Source organism: Papilio machaon, chromosome 20 (assembly GCF_912999745.1).
Source record: "Papilio machaon chromosome 20, ilPapMach1.1, whole genome shotgun sequence".
Taxonomy (NCBI): domain Eukaryota; kingdom Metazoa; phylum Arthropoda; class Insecta; order Lepidoptera; family Papilionidae; genus Papilio; species Papilio machaon.
Genome location: NC_060005.1, coordinates 2,924,311 through 2,945,964, shown reverse-complemented (window position 1 = coordinate 2,945,964; position 21,654 = coordinate 2,924,311). Strand labels below are relative to the sequence as shown.

At 37.7% G+C, this 21,654-nt stretch overlaps 2 protein-coding genes across 2 annotated transcripts; both read left to right on the top strand.

Annotated features, from left to right (window-relative positions):
* LOC106710028 (transcription factor Sp1) lies at positions 1 to 1,355 on the top strand. Its single transcript, XM_014501973.2, has 2 exons — positions 1 to 223; positions 309 to 1,355. The coding sequence occupies exon 2, from the start codon at positions 316 to 318 to the stop codon at positions 1,171 to 1,173; it is 858 nt and encodes a 285-aa protein (XP_014357459.2). The 5' UTR covers positions 1 to 223; positions 309 to 315; the 3' UTR covers positions 1,174 to 1,355.
* Positions 1,356 to 2,255: 900 nt separating this feature from the next.
* LOC106709967 (unconventional myosin-IXa) lies at positions 2,256 to 21,351 on the top strand. Its single transcript, XM_045682755.1, has 34 exons — positions 2,256 to 3,059; positions 3,315 to 3,458; positions 4,267 to 4,379; positions 5,167 to 6,080; positions 6,636 to 6,816; positions 6,960 to 7,099; positions 7,302 to 7,548; positions 7,757 to 7,892; positions 8,128 to 8,276; positions 8,496 to 8,606; positions 9,334 to 9,381; positions 9,967 to 10,152; positions 11,156 to 11,350; positions 11,639 to 11,886; positions 12,117 to 12,288; positions 12,581 to 12,812; positions 13,171 to 13,250; positions 13,577 to 13,645; positions 13,729 to 13,836; positions 14,078 to 14,246; positions 14,429 to 14,541; positions 14,647 to 14,792; positions 16,084 to 16,255; positions 17,089 to 17,256; positions 17,454 to 17,865; positions 18,075 to 18,344; positions 18,805 to 18,966; positions 19,227 to 19,331; positions 19,464 to 19,601; positions 19,729 to 19,911; positions 20,003 to 20,118; positions 20,270 to 20,411; positions 20,488 to 20,669; positions 20,785 to 21,351. Exons 1-34 carry the CDS (start codon positions 3,024 to 3,026, stop codon positions 20,927 to 20,929), a joined length of 6,132 nt encoding a protein of 2,043 aa, XP_045538711.1. The 5' UTR covers positions 2,256 to 3,023; the 3' UTR covers positions 20,930 to 21,351.
* The last annotated feature ends 303 nt before the right edge of the window (positions 21,352 to 21,654 follow it).

Sequence of the window (21,654 nt, the reverse complement as noted above, 5' to 3'; positions counted from 1 at the left end):
TTTGACGTATGACATGTTGTGCTGAAAAGGTTTGCGGGTGCGGACATAATGAGTGTTATCGGGCGTCCGTCGCGGTGTCCGGCGCTGGTCGCTGCAGACGCCGGCCTGGCCGCACTCTGCAGCGCAGCCGCGATCCAAGCGCACGCGCTCCAATCACATGTGCTCGTGTTTCCTTTTTATTACCGATCACTGCCAAACAAAATCAAACAAATTGACGATAGCTGTGAGTGTTATTTTTTTTTTACCAATCCATTCATTAAATTTGATGAATTTGTGAAGGAGAATAAGAAGCTGTTCGTACTTTACAGATCCGAGATGTACCGCGAGGACCTAAACTTCGAGGATGCCGCGCTTGATGATCAGCTGCTATTTGAGTACTCTCCGGCAGAGAGCTTGATAAACTTCGAGCTTCCGACATCGGTCACCGCCGACGTGGACGATTGGCAGATCAGTGATTTGGAATTTAATTGTGACGCGTTTCTCGGTAGTGTTTGCGAAAGAACGAGAGACGGTTCTGAGGATGATTCGCCTGTACTCTTCGACTTTGCAGATTTAGACAAGAACGTGAATTTTGACGATTATTTATTAGAAGCATTAAGTTGCGATCGATCCGAAGACAGACTACAATTGGGGTCGGATTCCGTGGACGGCTGTGACGACCCGGCCCTAGGCGCGCTGTCCGTGCTCGGTATCGACTTAGAGACTATATGTGGGGAGAGCTCTCAGACCGCGGCTGCGTCGATGAATGAAGCAAGTGAGAAAGAATGTTACCCGACGGAGATTGTACCAAAATCTCGGTCATGGGGCGAGCCCACGTTTTGTCCGGAACTTGGCGCTTTCCGGTGTCCGGTCGGCGAATGCGGCAAGCTTTACGCCAAGGCATCGCACGTGAGGGCGCACCTGCGAAGGCACAGCGGCGAGAAGCCGTACAAGTGCACGTGGGGCGGCTGCAGCTGGAGATTCGCACGGTCAGACGAGCTGGCGCGACACCGGCGCAGCCACTCCGGCGACAAACCTTATCGCTGCGCTGAGTGCAGCAAGCGCTTCGCGCGCTCCGACCACCTCGCCAAGCATGGCCGCGTGCATGCACGCCGCGCGGCCGCCAGCGCAAGCGCCGCACTTGCCAAACGCTCCTCCCCCACCCACGCTTACAGGACAAGACGCTATTTGTGAAACATACTAAAAAGAATTAAAGTCTAACTATATTAGGTAGTTATAGATCATGCTGATATGTTGTTGCTTGTCTACTGAAATAAGTTACGTTAAATACCGCGCGGGCGCGGTTATTTTTAAGTGTTATTATTAGTTATTAGATTTAAAAATGTCAAATGATTATCTAGTTTTAATTCAGCCTAATGTGCCATTACGATATTATTTATATTTGTAAATATTTTTTAAGTTAATTAATTAAATCATTTTAAAAGTTTACTGTCTTATTTTTAGAACTTTCATGTCACAAAACCCGTGGATAGTAGACATTGCACCCGGTTTACATTATGCCAATATTGTAGGGGAGTAGTGTTTCATGAACTATATAGATTTACTAGTGCTAAATAGTGTTTACACTATGCCAACTATAAGCTAGCACTGATTTTAAGTGCTGCTGTACCGGCATACTTAAAATAAATTGTTAACCAGGCATTTTAGTAGTCATTTGACCTTTCAATAAAATGTGGCTGTTGCATCAAACCCACAATGCTAATATAAATAAATTATTCAAACATACTTAGTTTTACAAAAATGTCAGTGAAACCTGTGTACTAGTCTCAATTTATACGCCACATATCTTAATCTTGAAGGGGATGCTGCATACTTAAATAAAATGTTACTTTTGCTTATCGACAATTGTTGTCTAATTATTGCCACGAACATAGGATTTGGTGTTTGTAAAGATGTTTGCGGGAGGCCTTTACCTATGTCCGACAGTAAACGCCATTTGACTGATAAATTCACAACAATTATTACACCGTATTATGTTTAAATCCGCTCTGAAAGTCAAGAGGCATAAATTTCCTATTTTTCTTCGCCCTTCCCGGTACAAAAGTTTATAAAATATTATTTTAATGGAATCGGTCAAATGCAAATAGAAACGAGCATTATGATCAAATAAATGTTATATTGTCTATTGTTTAGACATTTTGTTATCTGTTGGATGTAAAATCCTACCAATTTAAGAAGTTATTTCTCTGGAAGTTTTTAATAAAATTACATTGCCTTTTTAAATTGCACGCTTTTACTATAGATACACGATTCATCTCAACACACAAATAAAAATGGTGGTTCAATTTCTTTAAAAGGATTTTTAAATCGAAATAAGATGCTGATATCAATAAAAACGCTTGAAAAGTGACAGACATTTCAAACAAGTTTAATGTTGTAAATACATTGTTGGTGAGATTACGTGGTGCGCAAGTTAAACAAGAGTTGTGTATGACAAATAACAGGTTGTTGGAGACACCGAAATCGCTATATGCCTGTATGTTAATCGGAAGTGTTGTTTTTTAAGGCCTTTGCAGAGTTGTTTTAAACCACAAAGTTGAGGTATTGTTAACGTTTGTAAATTAATAAAAATCATAAACCTGCATATTTTATAACAACTATCGAGCTTGGGACATGTATTCGTTCAGCATGTGACCCACATCTAAGATTTCTCTTCTCAGTTGTGTATGGTGTTGATCGTTATAAGAACTGATAGTAACAAAAAACAAGAAAGGAACCGAAGCTGAAGCAGCATGTGAGGGTTTGTCAACAGACATGACATTTTGTAATGCTGTCACGGATGAATACAACCCGCAGATCTTGCAGGGGGTCAGATTTATTTTTCTCCGATTTATATAATTTTAATGTGCAATTACATGTAAGTTTCAATGTTATATACCAGTGGTTGGAAGTGGGAATTGAACGATCAGTGCGAGATGCATAAATTTACGAAGTATGCACGATAAAGACGGAACTTTAAGAAAAATGGCATGTAGGTGCCAGTGCAACAATTTTAACTCTCAGGATTAGAACAATGTTGCATGATGGCACATGCTGAAAATCACAGATATATTGTGCAGGTTAGTAACAGTCTTGATTAATACATAAGTTAAACATTTTGTACATATGTCAGTTGTTACATTTTGGTTTACTTAAAAATAATACACAGCTTAGTGGTTTGCCAACTATAAGCTTACATTCTTATATTGTACAATCTAAAAAAACACAAAAATTTTATTTAGAAACTAGGTTAATAAATATAGCAGAGTAAAGATTTTAGACCAGATAATATGGAATGTAAAATAAAATACTTTTTATACAAACTCTACTTGCAGGTGTTTGTGGGAGCTCTGTCAGCACAATATGAGGCACTATCAGTAGAAGCCTCAAAGCAGACAAGCTCTGAGGAGATAGTATGCTGTATCACAGAAAAACTTAAATTAACAGATGGATCTGGTGGACCGTATGAACTGGCTGAGGTTGGTTAGATGCACCTTCATTTTTGAAAATAGAAATAACAAAAACATAAGTTGTATGAATAACTATAGAGTGAATACAGACCAGATATGATGGATGATAGGCATATATGGTAGATTAGTATTTTACGAAATAAGGAACTAACATCTAGATTTTATTTTACCAATTTCAATCTAATTGTCGTTGTTAGTGATAATAAAATTATTTTAATCATTGTTTAAGTCAGTTTTATCAATTGTGGTTAAAACCAAACTGGAATTAGTTTTTCCAATTATCCCAAGAATTTGTTAAAATTATTACTAGGACCTAGTTGCACTAAATAAAGTATGCAAATCTAATCTAATACATGTCCTCAAATAGACAATAAAAAAATAATGATATTAGTCATCATAGTTATTCAACATTGGCTTTTCTTTCCTGTATATAAATGACTATTAGGTCTTTTGTCACTATCTCAACTGTTGATTTTTGTTAGTGTCATAAAATGTGTCATATTTAATGTTCAAAGTTCTTCTGCAGAAATAGTGTTATGTGTCACTTTAAATTCACTAAATAATATTCAACTTTTTTTAAACAACAGATTTATTTAAAATAATAAATAATTACAGCCTTCATGAGAAATCTTATTAATATTATAAATGCGAATGTGTGTATGAATGGTTGTTATTATGTATATCAAGAAGATTATTACAGTATTGTTACAATTAAACTAATAAATGCGATAAAAATGGACAGCTATTAATGAATATATCTACTAAATACAAAAAATCTATATAGTCATGTTTAATAAAATTATAAATGCTTATTTAGGTGGTTGGTGATACAATCAGCGGGGAATGCAAGGAAAGACGGCTCGGCCCCAATGAGTCCCCGGTTGCTGTCATGTTACTGTGGCCTAATAACAATACAGATCAGTACTACAGGTATTTACAATCATATTATGTAATGTATTATATCTATGCTGATGTACTGAAGTTTATTTCTCTGAGCTTGCTAATGTCAGGTGTTAATTGGATTTAAAAAATATTTTTACATTTGACAGACCAATCATAAAAGAAGGTTATTCACAATTTGATTATGTTTTATTTTAATGTAGATAAAAATGTAAAGCGTACAATTTTTTTTCTATAAGTTTTGAAGAGAGTAAATTTTTTATGATAGTTTTTGTGAACAAAAAAAATTTAAAATAAGAATTTCTTGAGTAATATTACTTTATATTAGGACATTTTTATTGTATGTACTAGTATGTTGTTTATATGTATCAGTCATTGTACTGCAATGATTCATTTAATCATTTACCTCTCATAATTATGTAAATTGTCTGTTTCCTTATATGTTTTGTATCTACTTGAATAAGTTGACTACTGGGTGTGGATAATTACTGTATCAAAGTAATTTGCAATTTTAGTTGTTGCATTGAAATTATGAATATTTAAGATTTGTAGGATTCATAGTGAAGGGATACAGAACTGTTAGGATTTACAGTGGTTGTGCGTGTGAGTCACTCTTCCTGTCGTCGTATGCCGTGATAACAGCCATCCTGCCAAACAAAATTTGCCACTTGCAATAAACACAACATTGAACAAGTTTCCCCAACTATTTAATATTAAAAATACTATAACTACAACTTATTCAAATGTAATTATGTTTTTATATTTGTTTATATACCAATATGGCACCAACTTTATTTGAAATTTATCACATTGTCAGGTTCTATCTACGGGAGAAAATTCCAGATGAGCCATGGATGGAGAAGTTTTCTGTTGACCCGCAGCTGATAAAGGACTACTTCCAGAGGTTTCTGTATCAGCCCAAAGATAGAGAGTACCCTGACTTGTGTCAATTGCCAGAGCTGAATGAACAGACGCTGCTCGATAACCTGAGAGCAAGGTTTGCGGCTGGATACATTTACACATATGTGGGATCAATATTAATAGCGGTCAATCCATTTAAATTGTATCCAATCTACAATCCGAAGTATGTGAAGCTCTACCAGAACAAGCGAATAGGTTCCAGCCTACCTCCGCACATATTTGCAGTTGCAGACGCCGCGTACCATACTATGCTACGCGAGAGAACGAACCAGTGTATAGTGATTAGTGGTGAAAGTGGATCGGGAAAAACTGAAAGTACAAATTTTCTTCTCCATCATCTCACAGCGTTAAGTCAAAAAGGATCACACGGTAGTGGTGTGGAGCAAACAATTCTAAGTGCGGGTCCAGTGCTAGAGGCGTTTGGTAATGCGAAAACGCCCCACAATAATAATTCAAGTCGTTTTGGCAAATTTATTCAAGTTAACTATAAGGAAAATGGTATGGTCCATGGTGCAGTGGTGCAAAAATATTTACTGGAGAAATCGAGAATATGCAGTCAGGGCCGCAATGAGAGGAATTATCATGTGTTTTACTATTTGTTGGCGGGTGCATCGGAGCAGGAGAGAGAACAGTTACACCTTCTTACTGTGGACAAATATAATTATTTATCAAAGACTGGTTGTAGTGTAGTGCCGGGTGTAGATGAACAATATGAGTTTTCAAGATTAAAACAATCCATGGACATGGTAGGTTTTACGTTGGACAAGCAGCGCAGGCTGTTTGCTGTGCTGTCAGCTGTGCTCCTTTTAGGTGAGTTTATCTGATTTATTGTTATCTTGATTGATTTCAAAATGCTTTAAAACTCCATAAAGTAATTTAAGGTACTTTAGTGACATTTCTTATCATATGCTTTATCTAATAACTTTACTAAATGGCACTTCAACTAGCAAAAATTTTCTTATCTTCAATGTGTCACTTAAATATAAATATTTAAATTCAAACATCAACCAGTTTAATGAACTTGTTTATTATCATGTTTTATAATTTCTTAAATAGATTTTATGTTGAAGTATATTTTATATAATGAATGACCTAGTGATTGAGTTTTCAAGTCTGTGTACCCATAATGTAAAAAAATGGTAAAACCAGTCCACACCAGAATAATCAAAACTTTTCTATGAATGTTATACATACTATCACATAGTAAATCCTAATTTTCTGACCTACATGAGTTTTATACTTTGATGATACATATGTATGTATTAGTCCACTGCTAGACAAACACCCACTGCATTTAACTTACATATTTAATCCACATATTTTTTTTACTCTTGTTAAAACATGTCACTTTTGTCATTTATTTAGGTAATGTTGAGTTCCAACCGCAACGTAAGTCGTACCACCACGACGAGGCAGTAGGTGTACGTAACCCCGAAGTGGTATCCCTTATCTCCTCCCTCCTGAGGGTCAAGCAGGAGACGTTGCTTGCCGCGCTCACCTCAAAGAGGGCGAGGGCGTCCGGAGAAACCCTCGTCATTAACTACAGGTACAGTTGCTTTCGTTCGCGGTATTCCAGATACAGAAAAATTACCAATTACAAACTCCTGGCTATGTTCAGATTAATAGACATAAAAGTAGTAATAGATAGCATCTGTGATGTTTATTGACATGATTGTTTGTTACATCCAGATTGCCGGAAGCAATAGCGACTCGGGACGCGATGGCGAAGTGCCTGTATGGTGCTTTGTTTGACTGGATTGTGATGCAAGTCAACCACGCTCTGCTCTCCAAAAAGGACACGCTGCGGGAACATCAGGGACATAGTATAGGTTAGTTACTTCATTTATGATCTATTAACAAACTTAATAAATCCACAGTAATATTATAACTAGATTTTTTTGTATGTTTGTAATAAATATATTCAAAAAGTAATGGACCGATTGTCAATTTGGTTGAATTGTATGAAAAAAATACAAAATCTACTGTGATTCCGGGATGGGTTGCTAATATATGTAATTAATGAATTTGCAGGCGTTCTGGATATATTTGGTTTCGAGGACTTCGGTCCCAACAACAGTTTCGAGCAGTTGTGCATCAACTATGCGAACGAGCACCTGCAGTACTACTTCAATCAGCATGTGTTCAAGTACGAGCAGGAGGAGTACCGACGTGAGGGTATCCGCTGGACCGACATCGGCTTCTCAGACAACACCGGCTGTCTGCAGCTCATCGAGGGCAAGCCCAGCGGCCTGCTGTGTGTGCTCGATGATCAGTGCAAGTTAGTTCTTATTATAAATGTGAATGAATCCAAATTTAGTTTGGCAAAAATTAAATGTAGTCTGGAATGAATGTATATGATATAGTTTTTATCCTGAAAATGCAGTACCCGTGTGATAAATTTGTTTTTGTAATTACTTATTTTGTAGTTAGTCGGCTAAATTTTGTACGGGATTTACAAGGTTACAAGATTTTGTTAATATTTTCAGTTTCCCATGGGCCACAAATGAGACGTTGTTACAAAAGTTTAATTCTGTGCACGAAGACAATCCTTTCTACGAGAAACCTCAGAGGAGGGAGCCTGCTTTCGTAGTGCGACACTACGCCGGTAGAGTTAAATATCAGGTACAGTACTATTTAATAGCTTCGCAGGATATAGAAACGATTATGGTTCTTTTAATGATGACATAAGACGGGTTGATCAATTCGTATGTTTTTTTTTGGCGGTTTATTACATCCAAAGACAGGAGTCATATTGTGCAAGTTTTTAAAAAAGTATTACCATTTAACATCATGCAAAGGTCACATATAAACTTCACGAGGATATATGACATAATTCATTGTAATATTTTCGTTACAGGTGACAGCAATGCGAGAGAAAAATCTAGATCTAATGCGACAAGACATAGTTAGCGTGTTGAAGAATTCCTCACTGGCTTTCGTTAGAGAACTGGTGGGTGTTGATCCTGTTGCTGTGTTCCGATGGGCGATTGTGCGTGCGTTTTTCAGGTAAAAATAGCCCTTAGTTAAAAAGTAATAGAGCTAATAAATCATTGGATTTCATCACAATACCTTAAAAATATACTAACATTCAACACTTTTTATTGTCGTGATAAGAAAATAGTATTATTTATGTGATAAATACGTTATTATTGAAAATTAGTGTTTGGAAGAATCAAAATTTTTATTTAAATCTTTTTTTAAAACATGGATTTTTAACTTTTTCAGAGGTTACTTCGCATTTTTAGAAGCAGGCAGAAGACATCGAGTGCACAGAGTAGATGGTGCCTCGAGAGTGCCACGTCCATCCATACAATCTGTCAACGATAACATTATTAGGTGAGTTTATTAACACACACACATATAATTGTGCACAGATTGAATTAGAAAAAAAAAACAAGAATGATTTGACCGCAGCGTGATATTAACCGTGAACACTGCCGTAACACTTGTATTACATGTTACTGTTTTATTAAAAAGAATAAGAAGGATGGCTACAAGGATATCTGGACCGGTGAGAGAGGCGCCACTGTCGTTTTTAATTCTCTTTGAATATATATAAAACCTATTTAGGCAAAAATTACATAAAATGATAAACTTGACTAGATTGTTATATTCAAACAATATCTGAGACAGTTCGAGGCACTACCTGTCACGGTTTTTTCTGTCTGACAGAATGTAAAACCTACATGGGCATAGAAAGTAGTATAGAAGAAAAATAACATGACAACTACAATGCAAAAAGATATATTTAGTTTGACTTATGTCTACCGGCTCAGATATCCTTGTCGGTCTATATAATACGACTAGAATTTTGTTACACTTTTTGATATTATCAGAGGGGCGCTAGTGAGCTATTATAATTTAATTTGACTTAAGCCCACCGGGTCAGGTAACTTTGTCGGTCTGTACAAGTATTTCGACAGTGGAGCATAGTAACAATAGTTTAGTTGGACACAATATGAAATGAAGGTCCATATATAGTATGATATATGTAGGTATACGCTACATATATGTAAGCTTGTGCTAATAACGTTGTGATGTAATGATATGTCTTGTTGCTCAGCCAACTGGTGACAGTATCGTCAATCAATCTTGCAATCAACCGCATTGCGTAAGTCACACAGTTTATGGCATGCCTCTACTATACTCGTATGCACTTAACGCATGCTTCTACGTGTTTTATATATTGTTACAACTTTTTTTTTTGTTTAGTACACAAGACTGTTATTAGAAAGGTGTATTATTGGTGTTTTTAAAAGTCAATATTCGTTTCTAAGGCATTTTGCGGTGCCATTGAAGTTTCAAAATTATTGTATAACATTTAATCAATGTCATAATCCTTTGCAGTAATACACAATTACCTTTTTCTTGTTTTATGATTAAGTGAGGTAAAATTACATATAAAATGCAAATTGTAAGTTTTGTTAAATTTTAGAGATAAGTACAAAAGACTGGAGGATGATGTTGACTCGTAGAAAAGATGATGAAGTATGTCTTTGAGATCTAATGACAGTCTTGTGATTTAGAACGTTACGCTAATAGCCATACCGATCTCATATAACTACTGTAAACTTATAGTAACGGCACATCCCACGGTCCAGCACGATGCATGCGTGTCACGACGCACCAGTTTATTTATAATTTTGTTACATTAATTTATAATATCGCAATTTAATTTCGCGGGGATACAATGAAGAACGCCACACAGAGCGGGCAGTAAGGCGCGCGAGGTGTGCGTGCGCAACAGCGCCGGCAACAGCGAGGGTAGGCAGAGCGGCGCGCGCCCCGCCAAACATTACAGGATCGCCGAGACCCGCACGCGCCGCCTCGACCGCGACCTCGACGACGCCGACGTCATGCAGCGCGCCAGCCAGATCGTCCTGTACGTGCTCGCCCGACACCACGCCCTCCGCCCTCCGCCCTCCGCTCTCCGCCCTCCGCCCTGCGCCCTCCGCCCTCCGCCCTCCGCCCTCCGCCCTCCGCCCTCCGCTCTCCGCCCTCCGCTCTCCGCCCTCCGCCCTCCGCCCTCCGCCCTGCGCCCTCTATGCCTCGCACAGTACCTTCATCAAACAAAACAACTCTCCCCTAATGTCTGAGCACACCGGAAATGCTCTAATGTTAAGTGCAAACGGTTTATGGTACTTTATTGTAAAAAAAAAAACTAAAATACCAAACCGAATTAAAATTGCCATTCGCGATCTTAAATTGATAATTAATTAGGATTATCAAAAATTATATTTCATTCCAAAAAAAAATAATATAAAATCTGTATAAAAATCTCTGTTAAATTTAAAATTCGATAAAAATGAAGCGGGCGATATTATGGCGTCTTAATTTTTTTCTTATCTTTAATTTCACCATTTTTTTTTAAATTTTGTTTGATGAATCATCTTTCGGTTGCGGTTTCACTTCTTCTATCGGTGATGGCTTATAGTTTTAATTTTCTTTGTACTTATGTATTTGTGATTAATTAAATATGTTGTATTGTGTAGTTGTTACATATTGTAACGGGAACTTTGTACTTATATTTGTGCTTATATGCGTATTATATTGTTGGCTTACATTTATGGTGAAGTTGGTGAAGTACTCTTATATATGCTATTTATATTTTCTTATATTTAATGAATCATAAATGTAACTAATTTTATATTGTATATCATAAAATTTAAATTTATTAGATATTGGGCAAATAGCTTTTACTAGCTTTAAGTAGAAATTATCAAAATCAGCCTATGTTATTATTCTATTCGGATTTTTTTTCAGCACTGAATAAGAGGGGCATACTGTTACTTATTATATGTAATATTGGCATGCTTAAATTTCTCGGTGGTTGGGTAGTATTAACATTAAATTATTATTTTGAGTGTTAACTTTGGGGTTGGCAGGAAAAACAAGTCGTTCAGGCCCCGAGAGCGGGCTAAAAAGGGCCTGAAGAACTTACAAAGTGTGAAGACTTTGGCGGGACGTACAGCGGCACCTGCCGGGAAAAGAAAACAACCTATGACCGTAGCGGCTCAGTTCCAACATTCTCTAGCCTCTCTAATGGAAACCTTGAATCAGGCCAATCCATTCTTTATAAGGTTTGTTAGTGTTATGATTAACTATTTGTTGATTGTTTTTTATGTAATGAAATGTCAATTTAGAGTGTACATTAACGGGTTCATGTGATTGTTTTACAAATTGTAATATGTTATTTTGTATATTAGATTCTTAATTCTGTTTAATGAACAAAAAAATTTAATCTTTGGGGGAGGCTTATGTCCTGCAGTGGGCGTTACGAAGCTGGATGGATGGATTGAACAAAAAAAAATATAAACACTACAGTTTCTTTAATAATACATAGTTAATCACAACATTTTCAACTCCAGATGTATAAAATCCAACGGTGACAAGATATCGAATGTATTCGACGAGGATACCGTCCAGCGTCAGCTGCGGTACACGGGCATGTTGGAGACAGTGCGCATCCGCCAGGCGGGATACAACGTGCGCCTCACCTATGAGGAGTTCATACAGCTCTACAGGATCCTGCTGCCCAAGGGTCTGCTCAGCTCGCAGGCGGACGTGAGGCACTTCTTAGCCACATTGAATCTGGATAGAGATAATTATCAAGTCGGTAAGTACATCATATATCTCTAAAAGTTTTCAATAGATTTTATTTATATTCTAAAAAAAGATTTGCTCTTATAAATTATATCTTTTTTTTTAACAAACCTCTGTAAAAAGTATTATGTTGCATGAAAACACAATATCCAGTCATATGTTTGCATATTACCGTATAATGATAGCGTACAAAGAAGTTTCGTGACATTTTCCATTCAAGAAACCATTTGTAAAATATTACAGGGGCTACGAAAATTTTCATGAGGGAAAGTGAGCAGAGAAAACTGGAATACCGATTGCACCAACAAATAATGGCGTCCATCATCACGATCCAGCGCTGGCACCGCGCGGTACTCGAGCGGCGGCGCTTCCTGGCGCTGCGTCGTGCTGCTCTTGTTATACAGGGATATTGCAGGTACATATATAAATGCACACTCAGAATGTATACTCAATTAATAGTAAATAGTCACTTAGTATAGATTTTTCATACTAGATTTACGCTAAGAGTCTCCCTTAGTGGCCCTTGAATGACACTTAGACGTTACTTGTAACGGACGACAGTCGATCGAATAAGACAACTATGTCACACCACTATATCTTTAAAATAATACTGGGTCATAGATAAACAGAATGATTTTTTTAAAGAAATAATTTCCTTGTAAATAGCAAATTAAAGCTTAAAATAATGAAAATATGAATGTTTGCAGGCAATGGTTGTCATCGCGGCAGGATGCGGCGACGCGGCTGCAGGCGTGGTACCGCGGCGTGCGCGTGCGGCGCTGGTACGTGGCGCTGCGGGCCGCAGTCCTCGCATTCCAGGCGCATGCGCGCGGGGCACTGCTGCGTCGTAACATACCTCGCCTCAAGACCACCCGCCCCCCGCACTGCCCCCCGCACTGCAACCCGCAACCCCCCAAGACAACACAACACAACAACTCGGTACACTTTCTTATATGTTTTATATCATTATCATCAGCTCACTGTACTTCCCCACTGAGGGGCTCGGAGCATACCCTAAGTTAGGGGTGACTAGGTCATAGTCAACTACCCTGACTCAGTGCAGGTTGACTTCACACATATCATTAATATGCCACAAACAATACACTTGATTTACAATTTGTGAAAATTAACTTTAGCACGATTAATGGTCTAATGAATGTTTTCTTTTCCCCTTTGTGTTGATTTTTGTAGCGCGTTTATAATTCTGTCATATCATCTGTGTTAATATTAAATATATTAATAAAAGTTACATTATTTGTCATAAAATTCATGATACATTGTGTGTGCGTGTTGACAGCATGAAGGTAGCGCTGCCGCTGAGTACTGCGCGCCCGAGTTCGACAAGAGCATGCTCGTGCTCAAGAATATTATGGACCTGTGAGTACAAATAGATTCTCACAACATTAAATTACTTTCACAGCGCACCCACATCCAGTGCTTATCCTAAATTAGAACTATACATTTACATTAATAGATCCTTCTTTTCATATCAAACTAGCTTTTACCCGTGACTACGTCCGCACGGAATAAAAAAAAATTCACACAAGATAAAAAAGTTCCTATGTCCGTCTCCTAGTTCTAAGCTACCACCCCATTAATTTTCAGCTAAATCAGTTCGACCGATCTTGAGTTATAAATAGTGTAACTAACACGACTTTCTTTTATATATATAGATAGATGATCATTGCTTTAATTTGTTGTAGAGACGTATTGTTCGATGGTACTGCGAGTGGCAGAGCACTAAGGGCGACTTACTCTTTGCCCGTTGATACGTATGTATTAAAAAATATAGATTTACTAGATTGTTTTCAACTATACGATTTATAAAACAACTGTTTTATTATTTTTATTCTAGTTGGGACAATAAACACGATTTGGAGAACATAATTGCTAAGAATCAAAAGAAAAGGATCTCAAAAACGCAGAACGTCAATGAAATACCACTCAAACAGTCTAGTACAAGGTGATATAGAGAAGTTATTTATTTTATATTTAGATTACAAATCTAATCCAAGCCAAAGCAAATAACATATTTTCCCGACTTAAAGAAGTATAAAAATTTTCACGGCTATTTAAGTGACAGTATTTCACAGTCTATTTTGACCTTTTGTAGTCTGAACGCCTTTATTTATCATTTCTACTCTTCTAGAAAGTGTACTACACAATTATTGCCGTGTTATTTTATGTTTTGTGTATTTTTGTAGTTCAATAAATGAAGAGGTAAACGAGTCTTCTCCAGAAGAGAGCTGGCACGTGAGCAAGTACCCGGGAGGCGCGGTGGCTGTGCCCAGCAAGATCACCGCTGATGACATCGCGCACGAGCTGCTCTGGCTCAAGCTGGACCGCGACTACATCATTACTGAACGGAACAAGGTCTCTTGTTAAATTGGTCATATCTCAACACGTACTGGTACAAGGATTGTATACTCCACTATGCCATGGACTTTCTATTGACTTACCAAAGTAACATGGACTGCAGTTTCTATTCCTCCTTGTATATTCTTTTTTTGTTAAGAAATTTGATGGGTATTAAACAAAGTATGTGAATTATGTAGAAACGAGAGCGCGAGTTGGCGGAGTCGCTGGCCAGCAGCAGCGAGGAGTATCTGCGGAAGGTCAGCGACTGGAACCAAGCCGACGGCGAAGATGCCAGCCTCAATAGCGTCAGGTACACATATAATTTACACTTGAATTTATTTGTTGAACAACTCTTTTTGTTTTTAACTTATCTCAGAAACGTATTTGAAATTATAAAACTGTTTATTTTATACAGTAAGGCGTCACCTCAAATGTACCAGCGCAGTCTATCGAGCCTGCTGAGCCTTCCGCCCGTGCGGCGCGCGCCCAGAGACCACGCCCCCGCGCAGCACCCCGCCCACACAACACACCGCCCCGCCCACGACACCAACTCTGATGCTGGTATCACACATTTTCTTGATTAACTTGTTACACTACATTAATAGGAGGTAAAAAATATCAAATATCGCTCTCATAACCTAGAGGAGTAGGCAGAGGTACTAAATTTTCATTTGCCACGATCCTAGCATACTTAATTCATATATTCAGGTTATGAGTTCTTATTATGTCATTAATTCGTAATAATATTAAATAACAATTTTGTTACCATTAATAATAATAAATATCGCAAGTTCCATTCAATTAAAATATATTCGCGCAATTCCAAACATTTCCAAACATAAACAACATAATAGATATTTTAATAGTATACATATTTTGACAATCTGTTTTGAATTCAATATTCTAAAGTAAGATGTCACAAGCGTTTTTTTTATCTTATACTAATTTAAATGCGAAAGTTTGGATGTATGAATGTTTGTTAGAAGGTATCACCAGAACGGTTTAACGGATCTTGATGAAATTTGGCACAGATGTAGAAAATAGTCTACTTACCAAGTTTTTTAATCCGCGCGAACTAAGCTGCGGGCGACAGCTAGTAATGCATAAAAATGAAACTACTGAATTAAAATTTTAACTAAAATCTAAATTGACTAGTTAAATTAATTTTTGTTTTAGTAATCGTGGCGCCGTAATAATTATATTTTAATAAACACAGGGCGAAATAACAATAGCGTTGCAGACAAAGTAAACACACAATTTGAAGCCATTAAAAGGATTAACTTTCATTGTCAACAAATAATATTTCAAATCTTTTTACAATACAATTGGTCATTAATAAATTATATAGCTATTGTGAATGAGCTAATGCTTATACAAATAACTTTTTTTTCTACATTTCAAATGATCGTATGAATACAATTTTGGCTCGCATTTTCATCTTGAATTTGATATGTGAAACATAACTATTATGTTGTCTTTTTTGGAAGGTTCCAGAAAGAATTCTCGTGATATTTACAGTTTAGCAATCGTGTTGACTTTACTTATGTTGTCTTATTGTGGTTTGTGTATAAAGTTGATACTTTATTATGGTAAGTTTGATATTCAACAAACAATTGTCATCATTTTTCTACGACATAAGTTAGACAAATGTAACACTTTCTATTTTATTACTGTGTTTAATTTATTATCGCGTTACTTGATAATATAATTTCTGTTTGCGATAAACGTCTTCGAACAAAAATACTAGGAAATACCTATGTTGAAATATTTAAACAACCACAATCTCGTGAACTCTACATATTCCTACAAAAATGTTACATTTTTCTTTAAACGTACCTAATTGTGATTCCAGCTTGTGTGTCAGCGCAGCGTGTATCAGAGGCAGGGTCTGCGCCTGCGCCGCCCGCGCGCGCCAGCCGGCGGTCTCCTCGTGCAGCGCAGACAGACCGCGCAGACCTTGACCCTAGCGATCGTACTGATGCTGCACCACGCCCTCTGCCCCTTCCACTACCTGACAGAGACATGTTAGTACTAAACATAATAACTTATACCATAACTAGCGACCCGCCCCGGCTTCGCACGGGTGCAATGCAAAATATACCTACTACAGAATAAATGCACAATTTATTTAAGGTACTTAAATGGATAAGGATTAATGCTGTATTGTTTAAAATCACTTCGTAAAAGAATAAAAATGGTTATGCTGGGTTATCCCTAAGAGATAGACATATACCATCGCGGACTTTTTTGTTGAACTTTTTAAGGTGAACAATACTGTAGTACATTATTTTGGTCTATCTCGTAGGGTTCAGCCAGCGTTTGCAATATAAGCGCAAAAAAACGTGCTTATTTACGACATCACATTAGAAAACTTTAAATTTATCAGTGTTTCTCTACTATATTATGCATTTATTATACATACAAACCTTCCTTAAGAATCACTCTATCTATTAAAAAACCGCGTCAAAATCCGTTGCGTAGTTTTAAAGATCTAAGCATACATACGGACATACAGCGAAAGCGACATTGTTTTATACTATGTATTGATTGATCAGTACAAATCTATATATATAAAAGAAAGTCGTGTTAGTTACACTATATATAACTCAAGAACGGCTGAATCGATTTGACTGAAAATTGGTGGGCAGGTAGCTTAGAACCAGGAAACGGACATAGGATAATTTTTACCCCGTTTTCTTTTCTTTTTTTATTCGGCGCGGACGGAGTCGCGGGTAAAAGCTAGTGACTTATAAATCAAATACGTTCCCCATACAACATGGCTAATGAGTTATCCCATTACAAAAGGTAGAAAAACGACAATTCTATAAGAAAACAATGTAATATTAAATTTTATCAGTAGTAGAACGGATGCGAGCTTGGCGCGGCGACGTCGCAACTCTGACCCGGCGCCCGGCGCTCCAGAGCGGAGACCAGAGCTGGTACCTGAGCTGCGCCCCGCAGACCCGCGCTCCACTGACTACATCGGACAGACCGGCAATGGACTATTCCGTATCGCCGGACACAGGTACACACACATATTACATATACACGACACTTAAAAAACTCATTAACTAATATCTAAATTCTGAATAAAGAAATTTTCAATCGACAAAAATAATAATCATTTTCAACTTGTACAGGTACAGGTGTAAATATCAATTTTAACTTCATTTACTGAGTGCAAAAACAATTACACTATGACTAAGTCTTCTTCTTTTCCAGGTTTCGTAAAGGTACACGTTTCGCGAAAGGCGATAAATGCGTGTACTGTCATCAGGCGATTGATGCCTTCATCACACAAGGTCAGCGCTGCATCGACTGCAAACAACTCTACCACACCAAATGTATACAGAACAAAGGTGTCATCACAATGCCATGCTCCAGTCCAGTAACGATATCTCCAAGAGGACGACACAAATATAGAAAGAGAATTATAAAAGACTCGGCTTATAATTCCCTGTCAGACCAATCTAAAAGTTCCGTCAGTTCTAATTTCAGTCTGACAGGAACTTCAGAGTTCATGGACAGAACGGACAAGATAATATCTGACGCGACTGAATTGCAAGCGATGCAGAATTTTATCACGAAGAAGATATATCAAATGGAGTCTTCAGAGAATGAGAAACAGTCTGAGGTTTGTATATTTTTATGAAGATAATAGTCATAAGCTATTTCAGGACAAACTTTATTTTTTGATTTACAAAAATCTTTGTAAAATTTATTAACTTCTTCTTTTTCTCAACTTGTTAAGACAAGAGTTAACACTGAAATTCAAAAAATAATGTCTTACCACAGCACAATCAGCTATGAATAGTGGAAATAGGTAATATATTTTCTTAATAGGTTGACAGAGTATTCAAGCACGCACTGCGAGAGTTCAAAGACAACCTAGTAGCCACCTACAGCGTGGTGGAGACGCGGGGCTCAGCACTCAAGTACAAGGACCTGATCGGTAACTTCCTGCATGTGATGGAGACGGTGTGTGCGCGTGAAGGCTCCACACTCTCCATCACGATGGGAGTCAACGCCTTCAGAGGATTCATGGACGAATTTATGAGCCAACACGAAACAGATAAAACAAGGACTAAGAGGAAAAAGGATAAAAAACGGAAAGTAAGTTGGAAATATATTTTTTGATTACTATTACTTCTATAAAATCAAGGTAAGTATTGAAAAACATAAAAATAAATTAGTAATACACAAATGTTGGGTAATTCAAATTAGATGAATCTGTGTGAAAGGCCTTTGTTCATCACCATCATTATTAGCCTGAGTTCGTCCACTGCTGTTGGCCTTTGTTATATATTATTTCAATTCATCAAAATTATGTAAAGTAGTAAAAATCTGTATCTAAAATCTATATATATAAAAGAAAGTCGTGTTAGTTACACTATTTATAACTCAAGATCGGTTGAACTGATTTAGGTGGAAATTGGTGGGGAGGTAGCTTAGAACCAGGAAACGGACATAGGAACTTTTTTATTTCTTGACTTTTTAAGTCGCGGGTAAAAGCTAGTAAGATATAAATGTAATGAGAAATTCTCAAAATATATTGTTTTAATGTTGTTTCCAGGTGGATGAGCCGATCCAGTACAAGGGGCACACGTTCATCCTGTGCATGATCAACATCCCCACAGAGTGCGAGATCTGCAAGACGTTCTTCATGTGGCCCATCGAGCGCTCGCTCATCTGCCAGATGTGCAAACTCACCTCTCACAAGAAGTGCTATATGAAGGTATTTGCAAAACAAATCTTACCCAAATGAAGTCATTTGAATAGTCGTGGACTAGTTTTTGGGCATTGGTTAAGCTTACTCCACTGCCGTGACACTTGTAATCTTGATTTTGTACTAGCACTAAAGCAAGCGAATACTATGGGCAAGAAAGACTTATACTAAAACAATACTAAAGTGAAAAGATGCCATGTTTTTGTTAACTAGTCTTCTAGTTTCATATTATAGCTAGCTAGTATGTTTAAACATGTTTTGTATTGCAGGTGACGACACAGTGCAGGAAGGACTCAGTGACACCGGGTGCGGCCATCGTAGGTGCGGTAGACGCGGGCGGTAGGGAGCAGCTTGGCGTACTCAGACGTGGGAAGGTCGGTTTAATTTTTGCTTGTACCTTCTTGAAATCGTATACTTCACAGATCCTAAACAAAAGTATGAGGTTTTTCGCCCCTGATTATACCCAAAATTGTGTTGTACTTGTAATTTTGGTATTTTTACTGTAGGTATTTGGTGTGCCGCTGGGTGAGCTGCCGACGGGTGAGGGCAACATTCCCATAGTGGTGGACAGGCTGATCACTACCATTGAGATGACTGGTCTTTACACTGAAGGATTATACAGGAAAAGTGGACTTAGTTCTAAGGTATGCTTCTGCTTGATATTTATAAAAAAAAACTCCATGATTTATAACGTTTTACTCTTACATATGAGAAATGTACATTAAGAGAGTGATTAGGCTGTGTATATGATGTGATGTGTATGTGTGTCAGGTACGCGAGCTGTGCTGGCTGCTGGACGAGCGGCCGCAGGAGGGCGTGGACAGGCTGGAGTCGTACGCGGTGCACGTGCGCGCCTCCGTACTCAAGAGCTTCTTCCGCGAGCTGCCGGAGCCGCTCCTCACCTTCGATCTTTACGACGATTTCATACTCGCCGCAGAGATTACAGACCCACAGGTAACACTTCATAAATTCTCACTATATAAATTGTATTTTTATGTTGCTCTCTACATACATTTACAATATTAATCTAAATGAATTTTAACAGGAACGAGTATCAACTATATTTACGATACTAAAGAAATTGCCAAAACCAAATTTTGACCTGGTGGAGAGATTGATATTTCACCTGGCGAGGGTGGCATTGGGTGAACATCACAACAGGTGAGTTACGTCACTATTTAAATAAAGTAACAATTAAATAATTTTATAGATACATCGATTTTAATAGTTTCGTGATAAGTTAATTCTTCCACAGTCCTTTACAGTTTAAAACATTTATATGACTAATATTTGTCTGTGTGTATGTTTGCAGGATGGGTCCGAACGCGCTGGCTATAGTATTCGCGCCGTGCATCCTGCGCACACACAAGGTGCAGCCGGCGCAGGACTCGCTGCACGACATCGCGCGACAGACAGCATGTCTAGAGGCCATACTAGTTGACAAGATGCGCACAGTTAGTACAACAATACACACAACATTACACTAAAGTTTTACTTATTTATCGTATTAATGGTTTGTATTATGTATAGGTTCGAGGAATGCTGCAGGACATTGCGACGCTGGACACGGCGAGTCACACGGCCTCGTACAGACTGCGCACGCTGAGAGACGCCGCTCATCCGCGCGCAGAGCAGCAGCTGCTTGAGGGACACATCAGCGAGATAGAGAAGGAGAAGGCCATACTTACCAATAACCTGCCCACCCTCATACGGTACGCCCTCGATACATAGTGATAAGTGCTGTTGTTTTTATCATGTAATTTAATTAATTTCTGCCTTACCTCTTTGTACTGTTTATATTAATTCATTATTTGTATACAATTTCAGAGCGACATCTGACGACGACTTGTTGTCGACGACGGACCACGATGGCGAGTTCGGCAGCACCGACGACCTGAGCACCGGCTCAGCGTCTCTGCGCTCGCGGCTGCTGCACCGACAGCTGTCCTCTGACGACCCCATCATGGTGTAGCGACCTTAACATTGATGGTGTCTATACACCTAGGTCTTCTCACGGGTCTTAGGACCCTTATACAGTCGGTCATTGGACCCTCACAGGACCGGACCTCTGTAAACGTTGAGTATTTTGTGTTATAGTAATGGTGAAGTAGATAAACGCTAGATCATATATAAAACTTTATTAATCTGTTGTCTGTTCATTTTTGTGAATAGGAATATTTTTTTGAGGAAATCATATTGTTGTAAAGATTGAATCTGTTTTAGGACTTAAGTTTTATCCGGGATAAAATTTAATAATAATAAATCTTATGTATGACAAAATGAACAGACTGTAGGTTGCTTGTTTGCATTGAAATTTGAAAATTGTAGTACAGTAATAGCGGTAAACTATTATTACCTCGGCCATTCTTGATACAAAATTGTATTTATTTTCTACGAACACAATGTAACTATCTTAGATTAGTAAGTTTTAGATTTTTCTTGTAAATAAAATAAGTATTTTACAATGCAAATATAAATTATATAAACTGGTGAATTCAGATATTTTTTTTTTTAGATTTCATCGAGGTCTGACTTTGTTACTATTTCGTTTCGTATATTTAATTTAGTAACATTTTGATTAAACGAAATAAATACAAAAGAAGAATCAAATAGGTCAAAAAACTTTTTAGCTTTCTACATGACGCGTTATAGTCAAAAGTTCCAACAAACATTGTTTATTACAAAATTTTGTATTTT